General features: G+C 36.1%; 1 protein-coding gene across 14 annotated transcripts in view; it reads left to right on the forward strand.

Moving 5' to 3' along the window:
• Dnm1l (dynamin 1 like) overlaps window positions 1-17,462 on the forward strand; it is a 58,663-nt gene that overhangs the window by 21,143 nt on the left and 20,058 nt on the right. For 4 of the 14 annotated variants that reach the window (XM_023563778.2, XM_023563776.2, XM_063254530.1 and 1 more), the window contains exons 3-11: window positions 3,774-3,812; window positions 4,169-4,186; window positions 5,143-5,189; window positions 5,571-5,642; window positions 7,854-7,940; window positions 10,125-10,287; window positions 12,126-12,246; window positions 13,686-13,817; window positions 15,694-15,900. In XM_023563778.2, coding sequence (XP_023419546.1) covers window positions 3,774-3,812; window positions 4,169-4,186; window positions 5,143-5,189; window positions 5,571-5,642; window positions 7,854-7,940; window positions 10,125-10,287; window positions 12,126-12,246; window positions 13,686-13,817; window positions 15,694-15,900 — 886 coding nt within the window. Of the gene's footprint in view, window positions 1-3,773; window positions 3,813-4,168; window positions 4,187-5,127; window positions 5,190-5,570; window positions 5,643-7,853; window positions 7,941-10,124; window positions 10,288-12,125; window positions 12,247-13,685; window positions 13,818-15,693; window positions 15,901-17,462 lie in introns of all 14 variants that reach the window. The other 10 variants (XM_005002315.4, XM_005002314.4, XM_063254531.1 and 7 more) reach the window with 4 other exon arrangements.

Here is a 17,462-nt window from a genome sequence, read left to right on the forward strand (position 1 = left end):
GATCCATTGAGACACTTAGTAAATACTTAACCAATTATTTTTTTTTATTTAAATTTTATTTATCTATTTATTTTTCAGAAGTTCTTGCCATGTAGTCCAGGCTGGCTTCAAACTCTTCGGTAATCCTCCTTAGCCTCCCTAATGCTGGGACTACAGGCATGCACCACCACACCTGGCATTGCCAATTATTTTAAAGAAAAAAACCTTGCATTTTCTGGAATGAGTTAATTTCCTGTTTTTCTCTAGTTTCCCAGTTTTCTTTTTTTGTACCAGGGATGAACTCATGACCTCACGTTTGCCAGTTAGGCGCTTATGCTGCTGAGCTAAATCTCTGGCCCGGTTTCCCAGTTTTAACCTTGATGGTTTTGGCTTTGTTTTAACTTTGATGGTTTGGCTTTTTTTTTTTTTTTTTTGAGATAGGGTCTTGCTATGTAATTCAGGCTAACCTTCAACTCATGATGATCCTCCTGCATTAGCCCCTGGCTTTTTACGTTGGTTTAGATTTTTTTTTTTTTTTGTCTTTTTCCTTTTTATCGGTCCCGGGGATCAAACTCATGACTGCCTGCTTGCAAGGCAGGCGTTTATGCCGCTGAGCTAAATCCTCAGCCCCTGGTTTAGAATTTTTAAATCACCTAGATTCTAGTTGAAAGGTTTGATTTTGAGTAAAATTAAGAGGGCTGCTTCTAAGATGAGCGTTGGTACCTTGCCTCCCTTTTTCTGGTTTCCTTTGTCCCTTGATCTAGAAGAATTACCAAGTGCTGTATTTACAGCATGAGTTTTAATTTTTAAGTTGTTATTGTTACTCTTCCTCATATTGAGGTTTACGTATATAGCACATTCTATTTTCACTTTAAAAGATCCACTCCTCCTCCATGGTCAAGGATTAGTCATCAGCTAAACTGAAGTTACTTCGGTAATGGATTATGTGAATACTAAGCATGAGTATCAAAGTTAGGAAATATGCATATGTACAGTTGAGTTTTTTAGAGAAAATTAAAATGAAAATATTTAAAGAAGTATTTGTTAGTGGCTTTAAAGTTACTTAGTAAATGTGTATCCTGTATTATTTATACTTAGTCAAATTTGGAGTGTTTGATGAAAATAATATATTTAGTGTTCTCATTCAGTTCCAAGTTTAGCTTGGCTTATAAAAGTTTATAAAATAGCTCTAATTATTAAAAACCTTTTGCAGTAGAGTGCCATGTCTGGAAAGACACTCTCAGTGCAGTTTCATTGCGTGTCTTACATTGAGATTTAAGACAGGATAACAATGTTGACTGGATATTTAATTTTTGGATATTTAATTTCTTCATCTGATTTTTTTAAAAATCATAGGGGCTATTAATGATGATTGGTATTTATTTATTTGTTTGTACTGGGATGTTTTTATTTTAAAATAAGGAACGAAATTGTCTTGTGCATCTACTGTGACTCTACAACATTAATCACTGAAGCAAGTTAAAGAAGTTGTAGATGTTAAAATATTTTTGAGTAGTCAGGGATGCCTAGGAATCTTAGTTATGTTAGGGATCTTCTTGGTATGTTACTAATGCCTTTCCATTTCTTTTGTATTTCTTTATTATTGAAATTCTAAACCTTGAGTTTAGTCATTCTTGGATAACCTGTGGTTCAGCCTTAGTTGCACAGAATAACATGTTTTAAATTTCACCCCTACTGAATTTACCAAATGTACCAAACAAGAAACTGTATTACGTTAGATCTTTTTAACTTTTTAATTTTCTTCAGTCACTTTGACTGGTAGATAAAATTATTTTATCTACTATCTTTCTTATTTTATCTACTATTTTTCTATCTCAGAAATTATTTGTGGATGATGGGTAGTGTTGCCTTACATGAAGCTTCGCTGGTTAGGAAGGAGTAGACACATCAACTTCTTGGTATCTCTGCTTTGTGTGTGTTGGGTTTTGTTAACATCTTGTCTTTGTTGTAAGTCTTCAGTCTGCCTGTCTTTTCCTGTATATATATTTTTCCCAAGCTTAGTGCTTATTTTGTTTTTATGTGTGTATGTATCCCCTACATACTTGAAATGACAACTCAGCAACTCGTACACAAAATAAATTTCATAAATTTGCATACTAGTTTTTCTTTTCTTTTTTTTTTTGTCTTTCTGAGATAGGGTCTTGATCTGCAGTTCAGGCTGGCCTTGAGCTCACTTTGTAGACCAGGCTAGCCTCAAATGCACAGTGATCCTCCTGCCTCAGCTTCCCTAGTGCCGGGACTACAAGTATGTGCCACCATGCGTGGCTCTAAAGTAGTTTTTTAGCTTCTCTTTTTAGCTTTAGGTCCTTTAGCTCTTTGGGATAAGCAGTTGCAGCTTATCACAACATTATTTTAACTCAGAAAAAACTAGCAACTGCAAAATAGATTAACATACAGTGTAGTTAGCAGAGTGTGAGCTACTGGACAATTTGATGGTGAGAAAGAATGCAAGAAAAACATAAACGGACAGAAAACCTTCAAAAAGTCACTCACTGACCATTTTTTATAGGGATTTATAAAGCCTCTGAGGACTTTGTTAGGAAACAAAGGCCTAAGTTGTCAATCATACATGAAGACCAGTGCATCCTAAGATGACATTAGGGCTGTGTTCTACTGATATCAAAACTGACTGAAATAAAATATTTTGGAGTTTAGTATGTATAGTTCAATTATCAAGGAAATTTACTTAGCAAGAGATCCTTCATTTCCACCAGTTGAGCAGTATAATCAGTATGTAGATTTATGGTATTCCAAGCTTACTTCTACTATGTAAAGACGTTTCTGTTAAAATTTTTTTTTTTGGTTCTTTTTTTTGGAACTGGGAAGTGAACTCAGTACTTTGCCCTTACCAAGCAGGCGCTGTATCACAGAGCAATATCCCCAGCCCATGTTAAATTCTTACTGAAAACAAAATTAAACTATATTTTAGAGTGGGGTGATTTACTTTCAATTCCAGATTATGTGTTGTACCTTGGTAAGAAATAAATCAAGCTTTTATTAAATTTCCTTCTAGGTAAAATCCCAAAGGGTCATAACTGAGTAAAGGCAAAATTGTGCTTTGTGTTATACTTCTGAGCAATGTCAGTGGAAACATGAAAAATTACGAATGCATTTTGGGGAAGGAAAGCTTTTAAATTAAAGCAAAAGTTTTCGTTTTCTTTATCTATGCTTTCTACAATAATGTTTGAGAATCTTGGTGTAGTGAAAATCTCTATGACCACATAGTTAAGTTATACATTTGTAAAAGCCATTAGTTGCTCCCAAAGGCAGTGAAGGAGGAAAGGAAAAAGGTAGGATGGGAGCTGTGGTACAAATAGTAGACACCTTCTGCATTGAATCATGAAAGTGAGCAGTTAACTTTCTGTGGTGTTCTGTTAAATTCAACATATATTTCAAAGAAAATAGAAAGCAAAAACCTTTGCTGCTAAGATGAATACTTGTATATACTTATTCTTTCAAGGTTTTGAAAGATGTGCTTAGTATATTTTGTATATTCCTTTTTTAATCAGACAGTTTATTTTTTCCTACAGTAGACTATCAAATATTTCAGGCACATCTTTGAATGGGCTAATTTTAATCCATTTAGAATTAAAAATAATGGTGAGATAATTACAGTGGAAAAATTTAAAATATTAAAAATTAGTTATGGCACACAATATACTTTGCTTATATTACTTAAAAACATACATCCTTCTAATTTGATTTTTAAAGCTTTAAAATTTTAGGTGTAAGCGCTAAACTTATCATTCTATGCTGTTTCTCTTTAACTACAGACCCTGCTACATGGAAAAACTCAAGACACCTTTCTAAAGGTTTCCTTTATCCATTTGTTTTTGGCCCTTTTTCTATCATGCCTGCATGTGTGCTTCTATACTGTTACAGGCTGTGTGCATTTTTTTCCTTCCTTTTTTTTTTTTTTTGCCTCTTCACTTTGGTTGCAGGTTTTAGTGGTCCTTGTTACCCTTCTGGCATTGCATCGAAATGCAGGCTTTTTTGGTGGTGAATGTAATTTACTTTATTTTTATTTTTTTAAAATGTGCTTGCGAAGCTAGGCCTCTTCTTTGTGATTAGGTAAATTGAAAACACCCCTTTGGTATGTAGTACTTGCCTTTTTGAGTTTTGTTCACCTAGATTACTCCACTCCTCAAATGAGACTTCTTGGACGAAGGTACTAAGCTGCCAGTAGGTGAGCATTTTACTTGGAAAAAGGATCCAGTTTTATTTATCTCATTCTACCCAAGACGTTGTCCATCTTTTCCTTGACAAATATTTATATGAAAATCACAGTTTTATTTCGGGTGGCTGATATGCATTATTCAATACAAAAGCAGAATAGCTGTGCTCGGGAAAGGTAAAGTTGCATTACGTTCACAATTAAATATTTCTAATTTCTCTGGGAAAAAACCTTGCTCTCCAAGTTTTAGATGTCTCTACATGATGTAGACAGTGAATATATTTTCCTTTTTCTGTTGTTTTTGTTTTTAGCAAATACAAGGAGGAAAAGACCTGTGATTAGGAACTTATGGAGAGTCTCAAACTATGTGGTGCATATAGCAGTTTCATCTTGGGGTTATTTTTCTCCTTTATTTCATTTTTTTCCTATCTTCAAATCTGTGGGCCATTACAAAACAGCACCCTACTGCTAAGACAGTTCTTTAAAGGAACAGCAAATTGGAATTTTATAGATAACCAGTAAGAAAAAAAATTTAACAAACACCTGAAATATTACTTGATTCACATATTGCAAATTTTTATCCTGAGTGATATGTATAAATCTGTTTATATATGCTTCCTGCACTACCCAGTGAGATTCTTAATTTTTCTTCTTAGTCTTAATTCTTCTTCCATGTATAGGACGTTCAAAGAATGTATCACTACAGTGTAAACACAGCCAAAATAGGTGGTGAGCAACTTTGTTTGCAAATATGAGAAGCTGTAGGTGCAACTGCCTGAAGTGAATCATGTCTTTAAAATACAAAATTCAGTTTTCCTAAAGTGAGGTTATGATTTAGCAATCTTAGAATACTCGTTAATTTATAGTTAATCACAAAATACGAACAAACAACATTTTATTGTGTTGCCTTTTTAAGTTGCTACCTAACCATAAAAGTAATTTCCATAAATTAGTTTTTCTTTTCTTAGGAGTCGAAGCAGAAGAATGGGGTAAATTTCTTCACACCAAAAACAAGGTAATCACACAAGAATATAATGAAGAAATAACATGTTGAAAATGTATTTCGTACAAGTAGTAATTTTCATTGTTAACGTGTTACTCTAAAGCCACTATTCTTTGTAAAATAATTTCTTTCTCAATAGCATATCTAAGGGCAGTAGTTTATTTGATAAATAAACTTTAAATTGATCTTGATTCTTTGTAACTCAGAGATTCCTAACTGTGGTGAGGTCAGGTAACTTCAAAACAAAGCTCAGAAGAACTGAATCCTAGGCTCAAAAAAATGTACACTGTAGAGTATGCTTGTTTGTTCTCTGAAGAAAATCAGTAAATACCTCTGACATAAGAACTTTGATCTTATTTTGAATATTGTGCTTTATGTTTCAATAATTTTTAGCTCTACACAGATTTTGATGAAATTCGACAAGAAATTGAAAATGAAACAGAAAGAATTTCAGGAAATAATAAGGTAGGCATTTTTATACCTGGAAAGTATAAATATCAGTAAATATATCATTGCAGATTTTCTATGTAATATATAAGCAGCATTATAAATTCATGATGTTGGTCTTTGTGACAGATATTTTTACAAATATAATAACTGCTTAAAATTCCTTTGTCTTAGTGCTTTTATATATCAAATATCTCATTTATGTGTTCTCTATCTTATCATATATATTACATTCCACATTATAATTATTCTGCTTAATACTGCTACACTGAGTTATTCTCTTCTGATGAATTGATTGTATTTTCAACTCGGAACATTATATAACTTGTGAGATATATGTATTTTGAAGAGATAGTTTTCATATCTGAGTAAGGCTAGATCGATTTATTATAACAGCAAGAGAAAAATCAGGTTTTGTGAAATGAAAAATAATATGTAAGCAAACTGATCACTTTGAGTTTTTGTTTTGTTTTATTGAGACAGAGTCTCACTGTATAGTTTAGGCTGTCCTTGAACTCACTTACCATGTAGCCCAGGCTGGCCTCAAACTCAGAATTCTTCCTGCATGCTGGAATTATACACATGTGCCACTCTGCCGAACTTGATTACTTTCTTACTTTATAAGATTATGAGAATTTAAAATAAATTAGGTGTTTAAGACACTGTTGTTTATAACACCAGGTGCTATCATTGCCTCAATCAGATTCTCCTTTTTTCTCTTTTCTTTTCTTCTATTACCTTTCTGCTCCCATCACTTTTGTTTTTACATCCATTCTTGTATTATCCAGTGGCACATTTAGTCCCAGAAGTGACCCCCCTAGCCACTAATAGCATTAATATGTAACCCATACGTATTTATTGGGCTTCTGTATCTGTCAAGTATGGGGCTGCTGAGGTTATTTTTTGACTAAACGGCATTTTGGGAGACGTGTTGAGTCTTTATGTCTCTTCTGAATATTTGCCTTTGTTCTAGTATCGACGAGATTTGTTCTTTAATAAACTATAAGCTGGTAACCCAGAGTTACTGCCGTTGCTGCCATACTTCCCTTAATTTCCAATAACTTTATTGTATAGAAGAGGTAAAAAAAAAAAGAGGCCAGAAACTAGATTGTATTGGATAATTTTGGCTTTGGGGTCAGTATAAAATCACACCACACCAATTTGTATTGTCTCTCCTACAATTCCCACGTATTTACTGACCTCAGCAATTGGTAGTAATTTTATGTTTTACCAAAAGTTAGAGTATGAGATTGTAGTGATTCAAAAATGAAAGTTTTAATTAATGAACTGAGTGTCATGAACGAGCAACTCTATATATCTATAAGATTTTTACCTTATGCTAAGGATATAATTCACTTACCTATGTAGATTTTCATTCATAGTGTCTGAAATGTGAAAAGTGCTGGGTGTGGTAGATCCTAGCACTTGGGAGGCTGAGGAGTGCCATGAGTTTGAGGCCAGCCTGGGCTTCAGAGTGAGACCTTGTCTTTAAGGGGGATAGATAGATAGATAGACAGACAGACAGACACAGTTGAGAAGACATATAAAAGGGTGAAGAACACTTTGTGCAAAGATAAGGGTGAATACCTCAGAATTGTTTGTTTTTGTTTTTGGTACAGGGAATTGAACTCAAGATTTTACATTTGTCAAGCAGGTACTTGTGCTGCCGAGCTAAATCCCTGGCCCAGATGTGTTTTTTTTTTTTTTTTTTACAAGTAGCTAAACTCAGTCCCAAAATGCATAGAGGGCCAATGGGGAAGCTTGAGTCTATGCAAAAATCTTAGTCCATAGAAGAGAAAATATGGCAGTCTCACTATTCACATTCTTACTCTTTGAATCTAGGATTCTATAAATTCAGATAAATTATCTGAGGAAACCTTTACTGTACATAGTTTTGCCATTTGATATATGAAATCAGGAACCAAACTGATTTGAGGAACTTACCTATTTCTCTCTGAACTCCACAACATCGTATCTTGGAATAATGAGGTTTAAATTGTACATGTAAGAAGTCTATGTTAATGGCATGGGGTTAGATGTGATAATCTGTTATGTGTGGGCTGCTGTCTCCTGTGTTTCCTTAGTTTCCATTTGTTGAACATTTTTGGGAATCATGGCTTAATTCATACTTCAGAATACCCACAGTCTACATACTCGAGTTATACTTAGCATTTGAAACTTCATTGAAATTTTAATGTGGCTTTAATATATTTTTAAACTTATTTTTAGGGAGTAAGCCCTGAACCAATTCATCTTAAGATTTTTTCACCAAACGTTGTCAATTTGACACTTGTGGATTTGCCAGGAATGACCAAGGTGAGGAATAGCTATTACTCGTGGGTTTGTGGGTTTGTTATTTTCACTTGAACAAGTAGTGTTTTGATCCTATATGAGAACGAGCTGCGTGCTTTAACGTCAGACTTGAATACCTAATGCAGAGCTGACTGCTCCTTTCCCCTTTGAGTGCTGCTGGCTTGGCTTCCAGGGTGCTGCACTCTGCAGTTGTATTTCCAGTTTCACAAACCATTCTTTCATCTCTTGCTGGTTTCTTCGCACCTCTCAGTGTTCAGAGGACAGTCTTGGGATCTCCTGTCATACTCTTAAATGTCTGGTAGGCATTTCAAATTTAATGTGTCTAGTACCCAATTCCTGACTTGTTCTTCAGCTAAATTTTTCCTTCTGTAGTTTTCCTACCTCAATAAATGGCAACTCTAGTCTATCAGTTGCTTAGCCAAAAAGTTTGTAGTCATCTTTGACATTCCTTTGTCCTTTATTGTGTTTCCTGTCAGGAAATCCTTTTGGTTCTCATACTTTTTTTGTCAGAACTTTCACACTGAGCTACATCCCCAACCCTTTTTCTGTTTATGGTTTTGAAGGAAGACTGCTAAGTTGCTGAGGCTGGGCTGGGCGGGCTTTAACTTGCGATCTTTGTGCCTCAGCCTCCCAGAGTGCTGGGATTACAGGTGTGTGCCACTATGCCTAGCTCTTCCTGCCTTTACAATATATCTAGTTTTATAGTGTCTGTCTGAGTCACAGTCTCAGTGATGGGACAAATTGCCTGACCCACTACACCTCAAAAGAGGAACAGATTATTTTGATTTTTTTTTTTTTTAATTCATACACAGTAAGCTGGCTCCCGAGCAGAAAGAGCATGGTGAAAGATCTGGTGGAGGAAAGCTACTCCAGCATTATGGTTTGGGAAGCAGTGAGCTGGAAGACTGCTTCCCAAAGCAGTGGGAGGGAGACACATCCCTCAGGTCACCCTTTAGTGACTGCTTTAGTTCCCACCTCTTCCACTAGCCCCTGCCTCCTGATGTACAGTCAACTCTGAACACATCCAGTCAGCTCTAATCTGGTCACCTTCCAAAAGCCCAGCCCCTGAATGCATGAGCCTTTTAGGGACATTTTAGATCTAAGCCATCAGTGTCTTGCAAATTCATAGCTACTGTCCTGAGACAGCCATTATCATTTTGCCCAGAGTGGTGCAATAGTAATAATAATAATAGTACTAGTAAACAACAGATCTTCATTGTCTCTTCTTGACTAAGGAGCCACAGTAATCCTGTTATGGTGCATATTAGATTGTATCATCTCTTGGCTCACAATCTTTCCCAATGGCTTCCTGTTTTACTGAGAGTAAAAGTGTATGTTCTTACGGAGATCTAAGTATGTACTTGATTTGCTCCTATTATTCCCCTCCTAATTTCTGCACCAGCCTCCTGCTCTTGTTATTCACACACCCTGGAATATTCTCCCAGAGTCTGTTTTCCCCAAAATAAGACCTAACCAGAAAAGAAGCAGGCTTGAAAGGAAGAGATGAGAAATGCCAGCCCTCGTCAGCCTGTCCTCGCCCTGTCTGCCATCGCTGTTCTCTTGCCTGATGGCTGCTCTGTGTGTATCTCTCTCCCTTTTAGTATGTAATTTCTGCTATTTCTCTCAGCTGTCATTGTCTTGGTGAAGTCTTCCTTCTTACTCAGTTCTAGTAGAATTTAGTTTTAAAACAATAGTTGAAAGTGGTAATCCTCTCAAATCATCCTAGCCTCTTCTGCTTTGTTTTGATAGCCCTTATTGTATCACCTGGATACAATAAATATGTTTACTTTCTGCTTCTCTTACTAAAATATAAGCTCCAAGTAGACAGAAATTTGGATTTTTTAAAAAGATAGTACTATAACAATTTGATACATAGAGCAGTAACACTTGAAATATGGTGTGGTGTTAATAAATACTTGAATGAAAGAATGAATTTGTCTCTAGTCAGTTAATACTGACCAGTCCTTAACATAGGATTTTGTTTAGTTAACATATATGTACAGCAGTAAGCTTAATTTTAGCAGGAGTTAACATTTTGACTTTATATATTGCCAAATTTGTAAGTACCACTATATTCTAAGTTCTTTATTTATAAATGGAGAAATACCTATATTGTGTGGATTATGTGGGGGAAGAAGCTGAGTTGGCTTTTAGTATTAGTTCATTGCTCATCTCTGTTTGGTTTAGGTGCCTGTGGGTGATCAGCCTAAGGACATTGAGCTTCAAATCAGAGAGCTCATTCTTCGGTTCATCAGTAATCCCAATTCCATTATCCTTGCTGTCACTGCTGCTAACACAGATATGGCAACATCAGAGGCACTTAAAATTTCAAGAGAGGTGGATCCAGATGGTAAGAATGATGTTAAAGTTTAATAAGAAATTGTAAAATTCCAGCTTGTAGGAGAGTGGTTATTACTACTGTCGATAAATGTTCTTGTTGCCACATTAAGAAGCCAGTTCTTTTCACTTGAATATTTGGAAGTTCTGAAGGCTGTGTTATGTTTATCTTTTCTTGATTGGAAGAAGAATTTCAAATAAAAATCTTACAGGATATATCAGTGCTTTAGAATGCTGATTATAATTTCCATAAGCAGGACATTTAAAACTTTTATTTGAAGTTTTAAGAAACTTTCCTATGTGAGCAATTAATATTCATTTCAGTTAGATTAAAAGATAAACTACCATAATGCTTATTTAAGTTTTATTATTTGAAGTAAAATATTAAGCGTTTTATTTGTACCGAGTAAAGTGACCCCTGAACTGTAGAGGTGGGTGTGTAGGTCAGTGCCAGAGTGTGCACTCAGCACAGGCAAAGCCCTGGGTTCAATTCCCAGGAGCAAAAATTAAAAGATAAAAATAGCGTGAAATAAACTGATTCTTGTACAATAAATATGATCATACTTTTGATCTAGTAATCTTAGTCTGGTAACTCATGGTAAGGAAGTCACTCCAATATTATTGTAGTGTCAAAAAATTTAGAAGCTGCCTGCCTTGCAAGCAGGCAGTTGTGAGTTCAATCCGTGGTACCGGTAAAAAGGAAAAAGACAAAAAAAAAAAAAAAAAAATTAGAAGCAACTTAATGTGACTAACAATAAGTAAATAATATGATAAAATGATGTAATTAAAAGGGATGATTTTATACATTTGGGGCAAGATAGAAAATACTTAAAATTGAAAAACACCCTCAAATTGTACATTATTCAGAGCAGCTAGAACTCTTCATAAATTGATGGTGGGAATGATATAGCTACTTTAGAAAGCAGTACAGGGGTTTCTTACAAAGTGAAATCAGCAGTCCCATTCCTAGTTATCTATGCTAAATGAGAACATATATTCATACAAAAACATTATGTAAATGTCTATAGCAGTGTCTATTCAGTATTCCTAGTTTCAAAAAACGTTCATTGTTGTTTCTTAAATGAGGAGTGAATACCCAAGGTACTGTACACCTATCCAGTGGAACACTGCTCAGCAATAAAAGGAAATGAACTGTAGGTACACCTAGCAATGAGTGTGGCTCTCACATGCATTACACTCCGTGAAAGAAGCCAGACATACAAGGCTTGTGTACTGTGTAGTTCCATTTATGTAGCATTCTTAAAAGCCAAGAGTAGTAATGGAAATGGGTTTGAGTGTTTAGCACAAAGAGCTGTGAGGGGCAGTGGAACTATTTTGTTTTGAGGCAGTAGTGACACACCTGTCTGCACCTGTCAAAAGACTATACTAGGCTGGGGATTTAGCTCAGCGGCATAAGCATCTGCCTAGTAATCGTGAGGTCATGAGTTCGATCCTCAGTAACAAAAAAAAAAAAAAAGGCTATAGTAAAGGTGAGGGCTGTGGAAGTAACTCAGTGACAGAGTGCCTGATTAACATGCTGAAGGCCTCTCCAAAACCAAAGTACATATTAAAGAAACAAACCAAAATGTTTGTCTTAAGAACTAATAAAGAAAATTATTTATGAAAACTTTTTACAACTGTACATGGTGTTTAAAATGATACAAAGCAAAGTTCAGAAAAATATTATCAAAATGATGGAAGATGTAAGGTTAGGTGGGGTTATAGGCGAAGATTTTCCTTTAATACTTACTGGCTTTATTTAATGGGTTGTTTCCCTGCTTCCATTTCCTTCCCCTTTCCTCCTTTCCTTTCCCCATTCCTCCTCCCTTCTTTCTGTTTTACATTGGCCAGGCCGCAGAACCCTCGCTGTAATCACTAAACTGGATCTCATGGATGCGGGTACTGACGCCATGGATGTGCTGATGGGAAGGGTTATTCCTGTCAAACTTGGAATAATTGGAGTAGTTAACAGGTTAGCATCAACAGTAGATTAGAATTACAACGTTCTCATTTTCAAGCAAGTATGAATTTCTAAAATCAATCTGGGGGCTGGGGATTTAGCTCAGCGGCATAAGCGCCTGCCTTGCAAGCAGGCAATCATGGGTTGGATCCCTGGTACCGATAAAAAGGAAAAAGACAAAAATAAATAAATAAAATCAACCTGAAATATCATGCTGTCCTATTTTCTCCCTTTACTTTAATACTGGTATTGCTAAAGAATTTATTGCTCTGCAGGGAGAAAACAGATTCACTAAAGCCTTTCGTAGGTATTTCTAATGGAAAATGTTTCCAAAGAAAGCAGTGCCACAATATGAAAGATAATTTAATAGCCAGGCTTTAACTGTTTTAGTCTGTTATTTAAGCTATTGTCTAAGAAGGACACTAGGTGCAGAGAAAAAATATTTTCTGATTTGTACCCAGTCAAAAAAATCAAGTCAAGAAAGTCAAGAAAGGGGGCTGGGGATTTAGCTCAGCGACATAAGCACCTGCCTTGCAAGCAGGCGGTCGTGAGTTCGATCCCTGGTACTGATAAAAATGAAAAAGACAAAAAAAAAAAAAAAAAAAAAAAAAAAGAAAAGAAAAGAAAGTCAAGAAAAAGGATTTTAATAGATTTGTTTAGCTTCTAGCATTAGTGATGCTGTTCATTGCCAAGACAACTTGGAGAAATTTTATTAAAATTACCCAAATTTTAAAAAGCTGTTGAAACTATTGTCTAATTATGTTTAATTCCAGCTATTTTCCTTTTCAGACAAGGATTTGCCATCATACTGCTTTTCTATTTGTATGTGATTGCTCTTTCAGTTAAATTATTTTTGGTAGAAATTAGTTGCCTTTCCATGAATGAAATATAGTTGACTAGGATCGAGTTATATTTTGGTACCTGCCTAACTGCTTCTGAGTATAATAATGGTAACAATGAGACCTACACTGTTTAAGGCCTTAATTACCTTATGGGTCACATAATTAAAATTTGAGTGGTGATAATTAATATGTGGTCTTGGGTATATTAATTTCTTAGAACTTTTAATTCCTTGCTATAAAATGGGATAATGGCTATCACAGAATTATTGTGAGAATTAAAACAATTCATGTTAGGTATTAGGTTGTGGGTTTTTTTGTTTTTGTTTTTTGCTTTGTTTTGTGTTTTGTTTTGTTTTCTGAGACAAGGTCTCACTGTGTAGTTCAGACTGGGCTTGAACTTACTGTGTAGCTCAAGCTGGCCTTGAACGCCTGGCTCTCCTCCTGTCTCACCCTCCCAAGTGCTGGAATTACTAACATGCACCATCACACCCCGCTGATGTCAGGTATTAGGGAAGAATACTTACTACTGTTATTACTGCTAGACTCATCACGGTAGGGAGAGGATGACAGTTCACTTTAGTTGAACATTTCTATTATTTTGCAACCTAGGAGTCAGCTAGATATTAACAATAAGAAAAGTGTAACTGATTCAATCCGTGATGAATATGCTTTTCTTCAAAAGAAATATCCATCGCTGGCCAATAGAAATGGAACGAAGTACCTTGCTAGGACTCTAAACAGGTAACATTTTGTACCTTTTGGGAATGAGACTTGTTTTGCTGACAGGTGTTGGAGAACATTACTTATATAGTCCCTTGTGTTATTACACTGTTCCTTACAGTTTCACTTCTGTTTCCTGCTTAGTAGGTTCTCATGAAGTAGATCTTTTATTTTTACTGGTTTGGTTTAAATCATATAATCTAGAACTTTTAAATGAATTTTAAAATTTTAATAAAATTGAAAAATTCAACAGTTTTGAGGTTATAAATAACATGACTTAATTGCTGCTTGTATTTGTATAATTTGAATGTGACTATTTTTACCTATTATAAGGATAATGAAACCAAATTATATAGCTAAAATTGGAAAGAGTGGCTTACTTTTTTGTGGTAATTACAACAGTATGAAAATAATTTGCATTTTTTTCTAGCATTTGCTACATGTCTTGGTTACTTTTCTCTTATTGCTGAGACAAAATACCTGACATCCAAAATGAAGGAAGGAAAGGTTTATTTAGTTTACAGATTGTGAAGGTTTCAGTCCGTATTCAGCTGGTTCCAAGGCAGAGTGGCAAGGCTGAGAGGTAACTGTTCATGGCAGCTGTGGCAGGTATCAGAAGTAACCAGAGCAAAAGGGCAAAAAGGGCAGAGCACACCTCCTTCTCTCCCTGGGCTGGTGCAGCATTTACACTGCCAGTCCCAGCATTACACAATAAACTGATCACAAATGCTAGACTCAGCTGCCTCCATGACTGCATGAGGCTCTGCAGGTGCATCCAAACACAAACCATAACACTATAGTGTTCAATGGGTTGAAGGCAGATTTCAATGACATTGACCAAAATAGCTTTGCATCATTTTGTTTCTGAAGACTGTTTACTTCTCATCTGAGTTTGTGCACTGCTCTTGTGATCCAGTGTTTTTCCCTGTTCATAGCCACTCAGTAGAGCAATGACTGCTTCTGATGTCAGGTGTGTGGGTTTCTCCATACACATGTAGCAGTTCTCTTGTCTTTCTCCCTAGGAATCTTCTACCCAGTCAGCCCTGACACTGCAACCTAGATAGCATAAGGCCCCACAGGCAAAGGCTCATCCCCACAAGACTGCTCCTCTGCTTCATGTGCAGGTTGTAAGCACAGAGGATGCTCCCTTCCTCAGGCTTTAGAGCAGAGCATAGAACTGTGGGGAACCCGACTTGTTTACTTCTTACTGTAAGAGACAGTGCAGAAGACACAGTTGGAACAGATGGACAAGGCAAGGCATATGGAGAGGGTGCAGCGCCGCGGAGCCCATACAGGGCCAGCTCCAGGAACACTGACTGCTGAAGTTTCCACAGCAGCTCCATTCTATAGATGTGATTGAGCACAGCACTGCCCATGGCCATCAACTCAGCCTCTGGCTGAGTACTGCAACCTTCTGCTCACACCTAGTCTTTCTGGTGAGCAGCCCTTATCCTGAAGCTCTTCAGGGGCTCAGGGTACAGTCATCTCCTTAGTGTGCAAAACATACTCTGGAGAGCTTAGGGCTTTTAGGAACTGAGTGCCAGGAAATGTAGAAGAAGAAAACATTTATATATAATGATTTTTTAATATTATACCTGCCAACAATAAATTCTTTGACCTGTTTCCTCGGTATTTGCATTTTATTTTACGTATGTATATACATTTTGGGCTTTTTGGCTTATTAATATAGGGTCTCTCTATGTAGTTTAGGCTAGCTGTGAACTCACTATGTAGTTAGTCTAGGCTACCCTTCAACTCATAGTGATCCTCCTGCCTCAGCTTCCTGAGTGCAGGGAGTATATGTGTGCTCCACCACACCTGCTGTTTGCATTTTAAACAACTGACTTGTTTGGAGCATTAAAATAAACAATCAAACTCTCCTCTCTTATTTTGTTAGGTTACTGATGCATCACATCAGAGACTGCTTACCAGAGCTGAAGACCAGAATCAATGTTTTAGCTGCTCAGTATCAGTCTCTTCTGAATAGCTATGGCGAACCTGTGGATGATAAAAGTGCTACTTTACTTCAGCTTATTACCAAATTTGCCACAGAATACTGTAACACTATTGAAGGAACTGCAAAATATATTGAAACTTCAGAGCTGTAAGTAAAACATTTTTGTATATATTTAGATTGCAAGGTCACTTATCTTTTGTTAAGGCACCCTGATTGTGTCTGATTGTGACTGTTTATAAAACATGAATTTCATTTTGTAGAAATGATAGAATGGTGCATGGTATTTGTATTGAAAGGTTTTACAAACTGAGGCACAATAAAAATTTGGGTTTTTTAAAGCACTCTTTCAACCAATAAAATTGAAAAACTTTAAATTTAGCTTTCAAAATGTTTGTTGGTTCTTTAAAGCTGTAATTATTCATGGAAACTTAAAATAAGTTTCTAAGTAACAAATAAATGTATAAACAAAATTACCCTTAATTTTATTAACAACAGATAATTCCTAAATTTAGCATCGATCTGGACTTTTTTCATGCATCTGTAAGCAAAAATGCCTGATTTATACCTGTCTAAAAATTAGATGTTAGCGATGGGAATGTAACTAAGCAGCACAGTGTCTGCCTGGCAAGTGCAAGGTTCTGAGTTCGATTCCAGGTCCCCCCACCCATTAGATGCTGTACAGGTTATTTAGAAATTGTTTTTTGGTGGGGAGGGTAATAGGAATTGAACTCAGGACCTTGTGTTTGCCAGGCAGGTGCAGTGCTGCTGAGCTATATCCCTGGCCCTAAAAATTATTTCTTTAGATCAATGTGTTACAGATTACTTGCTAATATACTAAACTATCAGTCGGAAGATTTGCATGTATTTTACTTTTTAGGTGCACCCTAATTTATTGAACCAGTCCACTACTATTAGACAGTTTGTTTACAATTCCAGTATCCTCCCTAATCCGTGAGGGATGCAGGAAGACTGCCTGTGGATGTCTGAAACCAAGGACAGTCCTGAATTCCACTGTTTATTAGCACTGTGACACCAATTAAGATAGTTGATCCGATAACTAAGATGGCTCAGAAATGTCTGATGGGTGGGATACACTGGATAAAGGGATGTCATATGCCAGGCAGGCAGTGGGAGCTAGGAATAGCACACAATTTAAAACTTAGGACTCATTTATATTTAGAATTTTCCAATTAATGTTTTGTACCATCACTGACATTGGGTAAGCGAAACCTTGAAAAGGGAAACCATGGGCGAAGGATGGCTAATATAGACACAAGTATGGCTTATATGAGAGATTCTTATGCACATGCCTTTGGGGCATGTATCCAAGCCAACCCTGAGGATAAACTGCTAGTAGAATTGCTGGACTAGAGGGTGTAACATCCTCGTAAGTGCTAATTACATATTATATACTGTTAAGATACTGTACTGCTTTACTACTAGCACCATGTAAAAATGTCCCTTTCTTTGCGTTCTTTTTTTTTTCTGCCCTGTCTGCCCACCCCTACATCTCATTTATGAAAATGTTTTATTTTTTGAATAGACTCACAGAAAGTTGCGGAGAAATGTATAGGGAGGTCTCATGCATGTCACTATAGTACAATCACATAAGGAAAAAAATGAATGATAGGACAATCCACAGAATTTATTCAGACTTCACCAATTAAACACATGCACACATTTGTGTATATGTGTATGACTTGGGTGGT

This window comes from Cavia porcellus, unplaced genomic scaffold, assembly GCF_034190915.1.
Source record: "Cavia porcellus strain 051 isolate PalLab524CR breed Dunkin Hartley unplaced genomic scaffold, mCavPor4.1 scaffold_8, whole genome shotgun sequence".
NCBI lineage: Eukaryota > Metazoa > Chordata > Mammalia > Rodentia > Caviidae > Cavia > Cavia porcellus.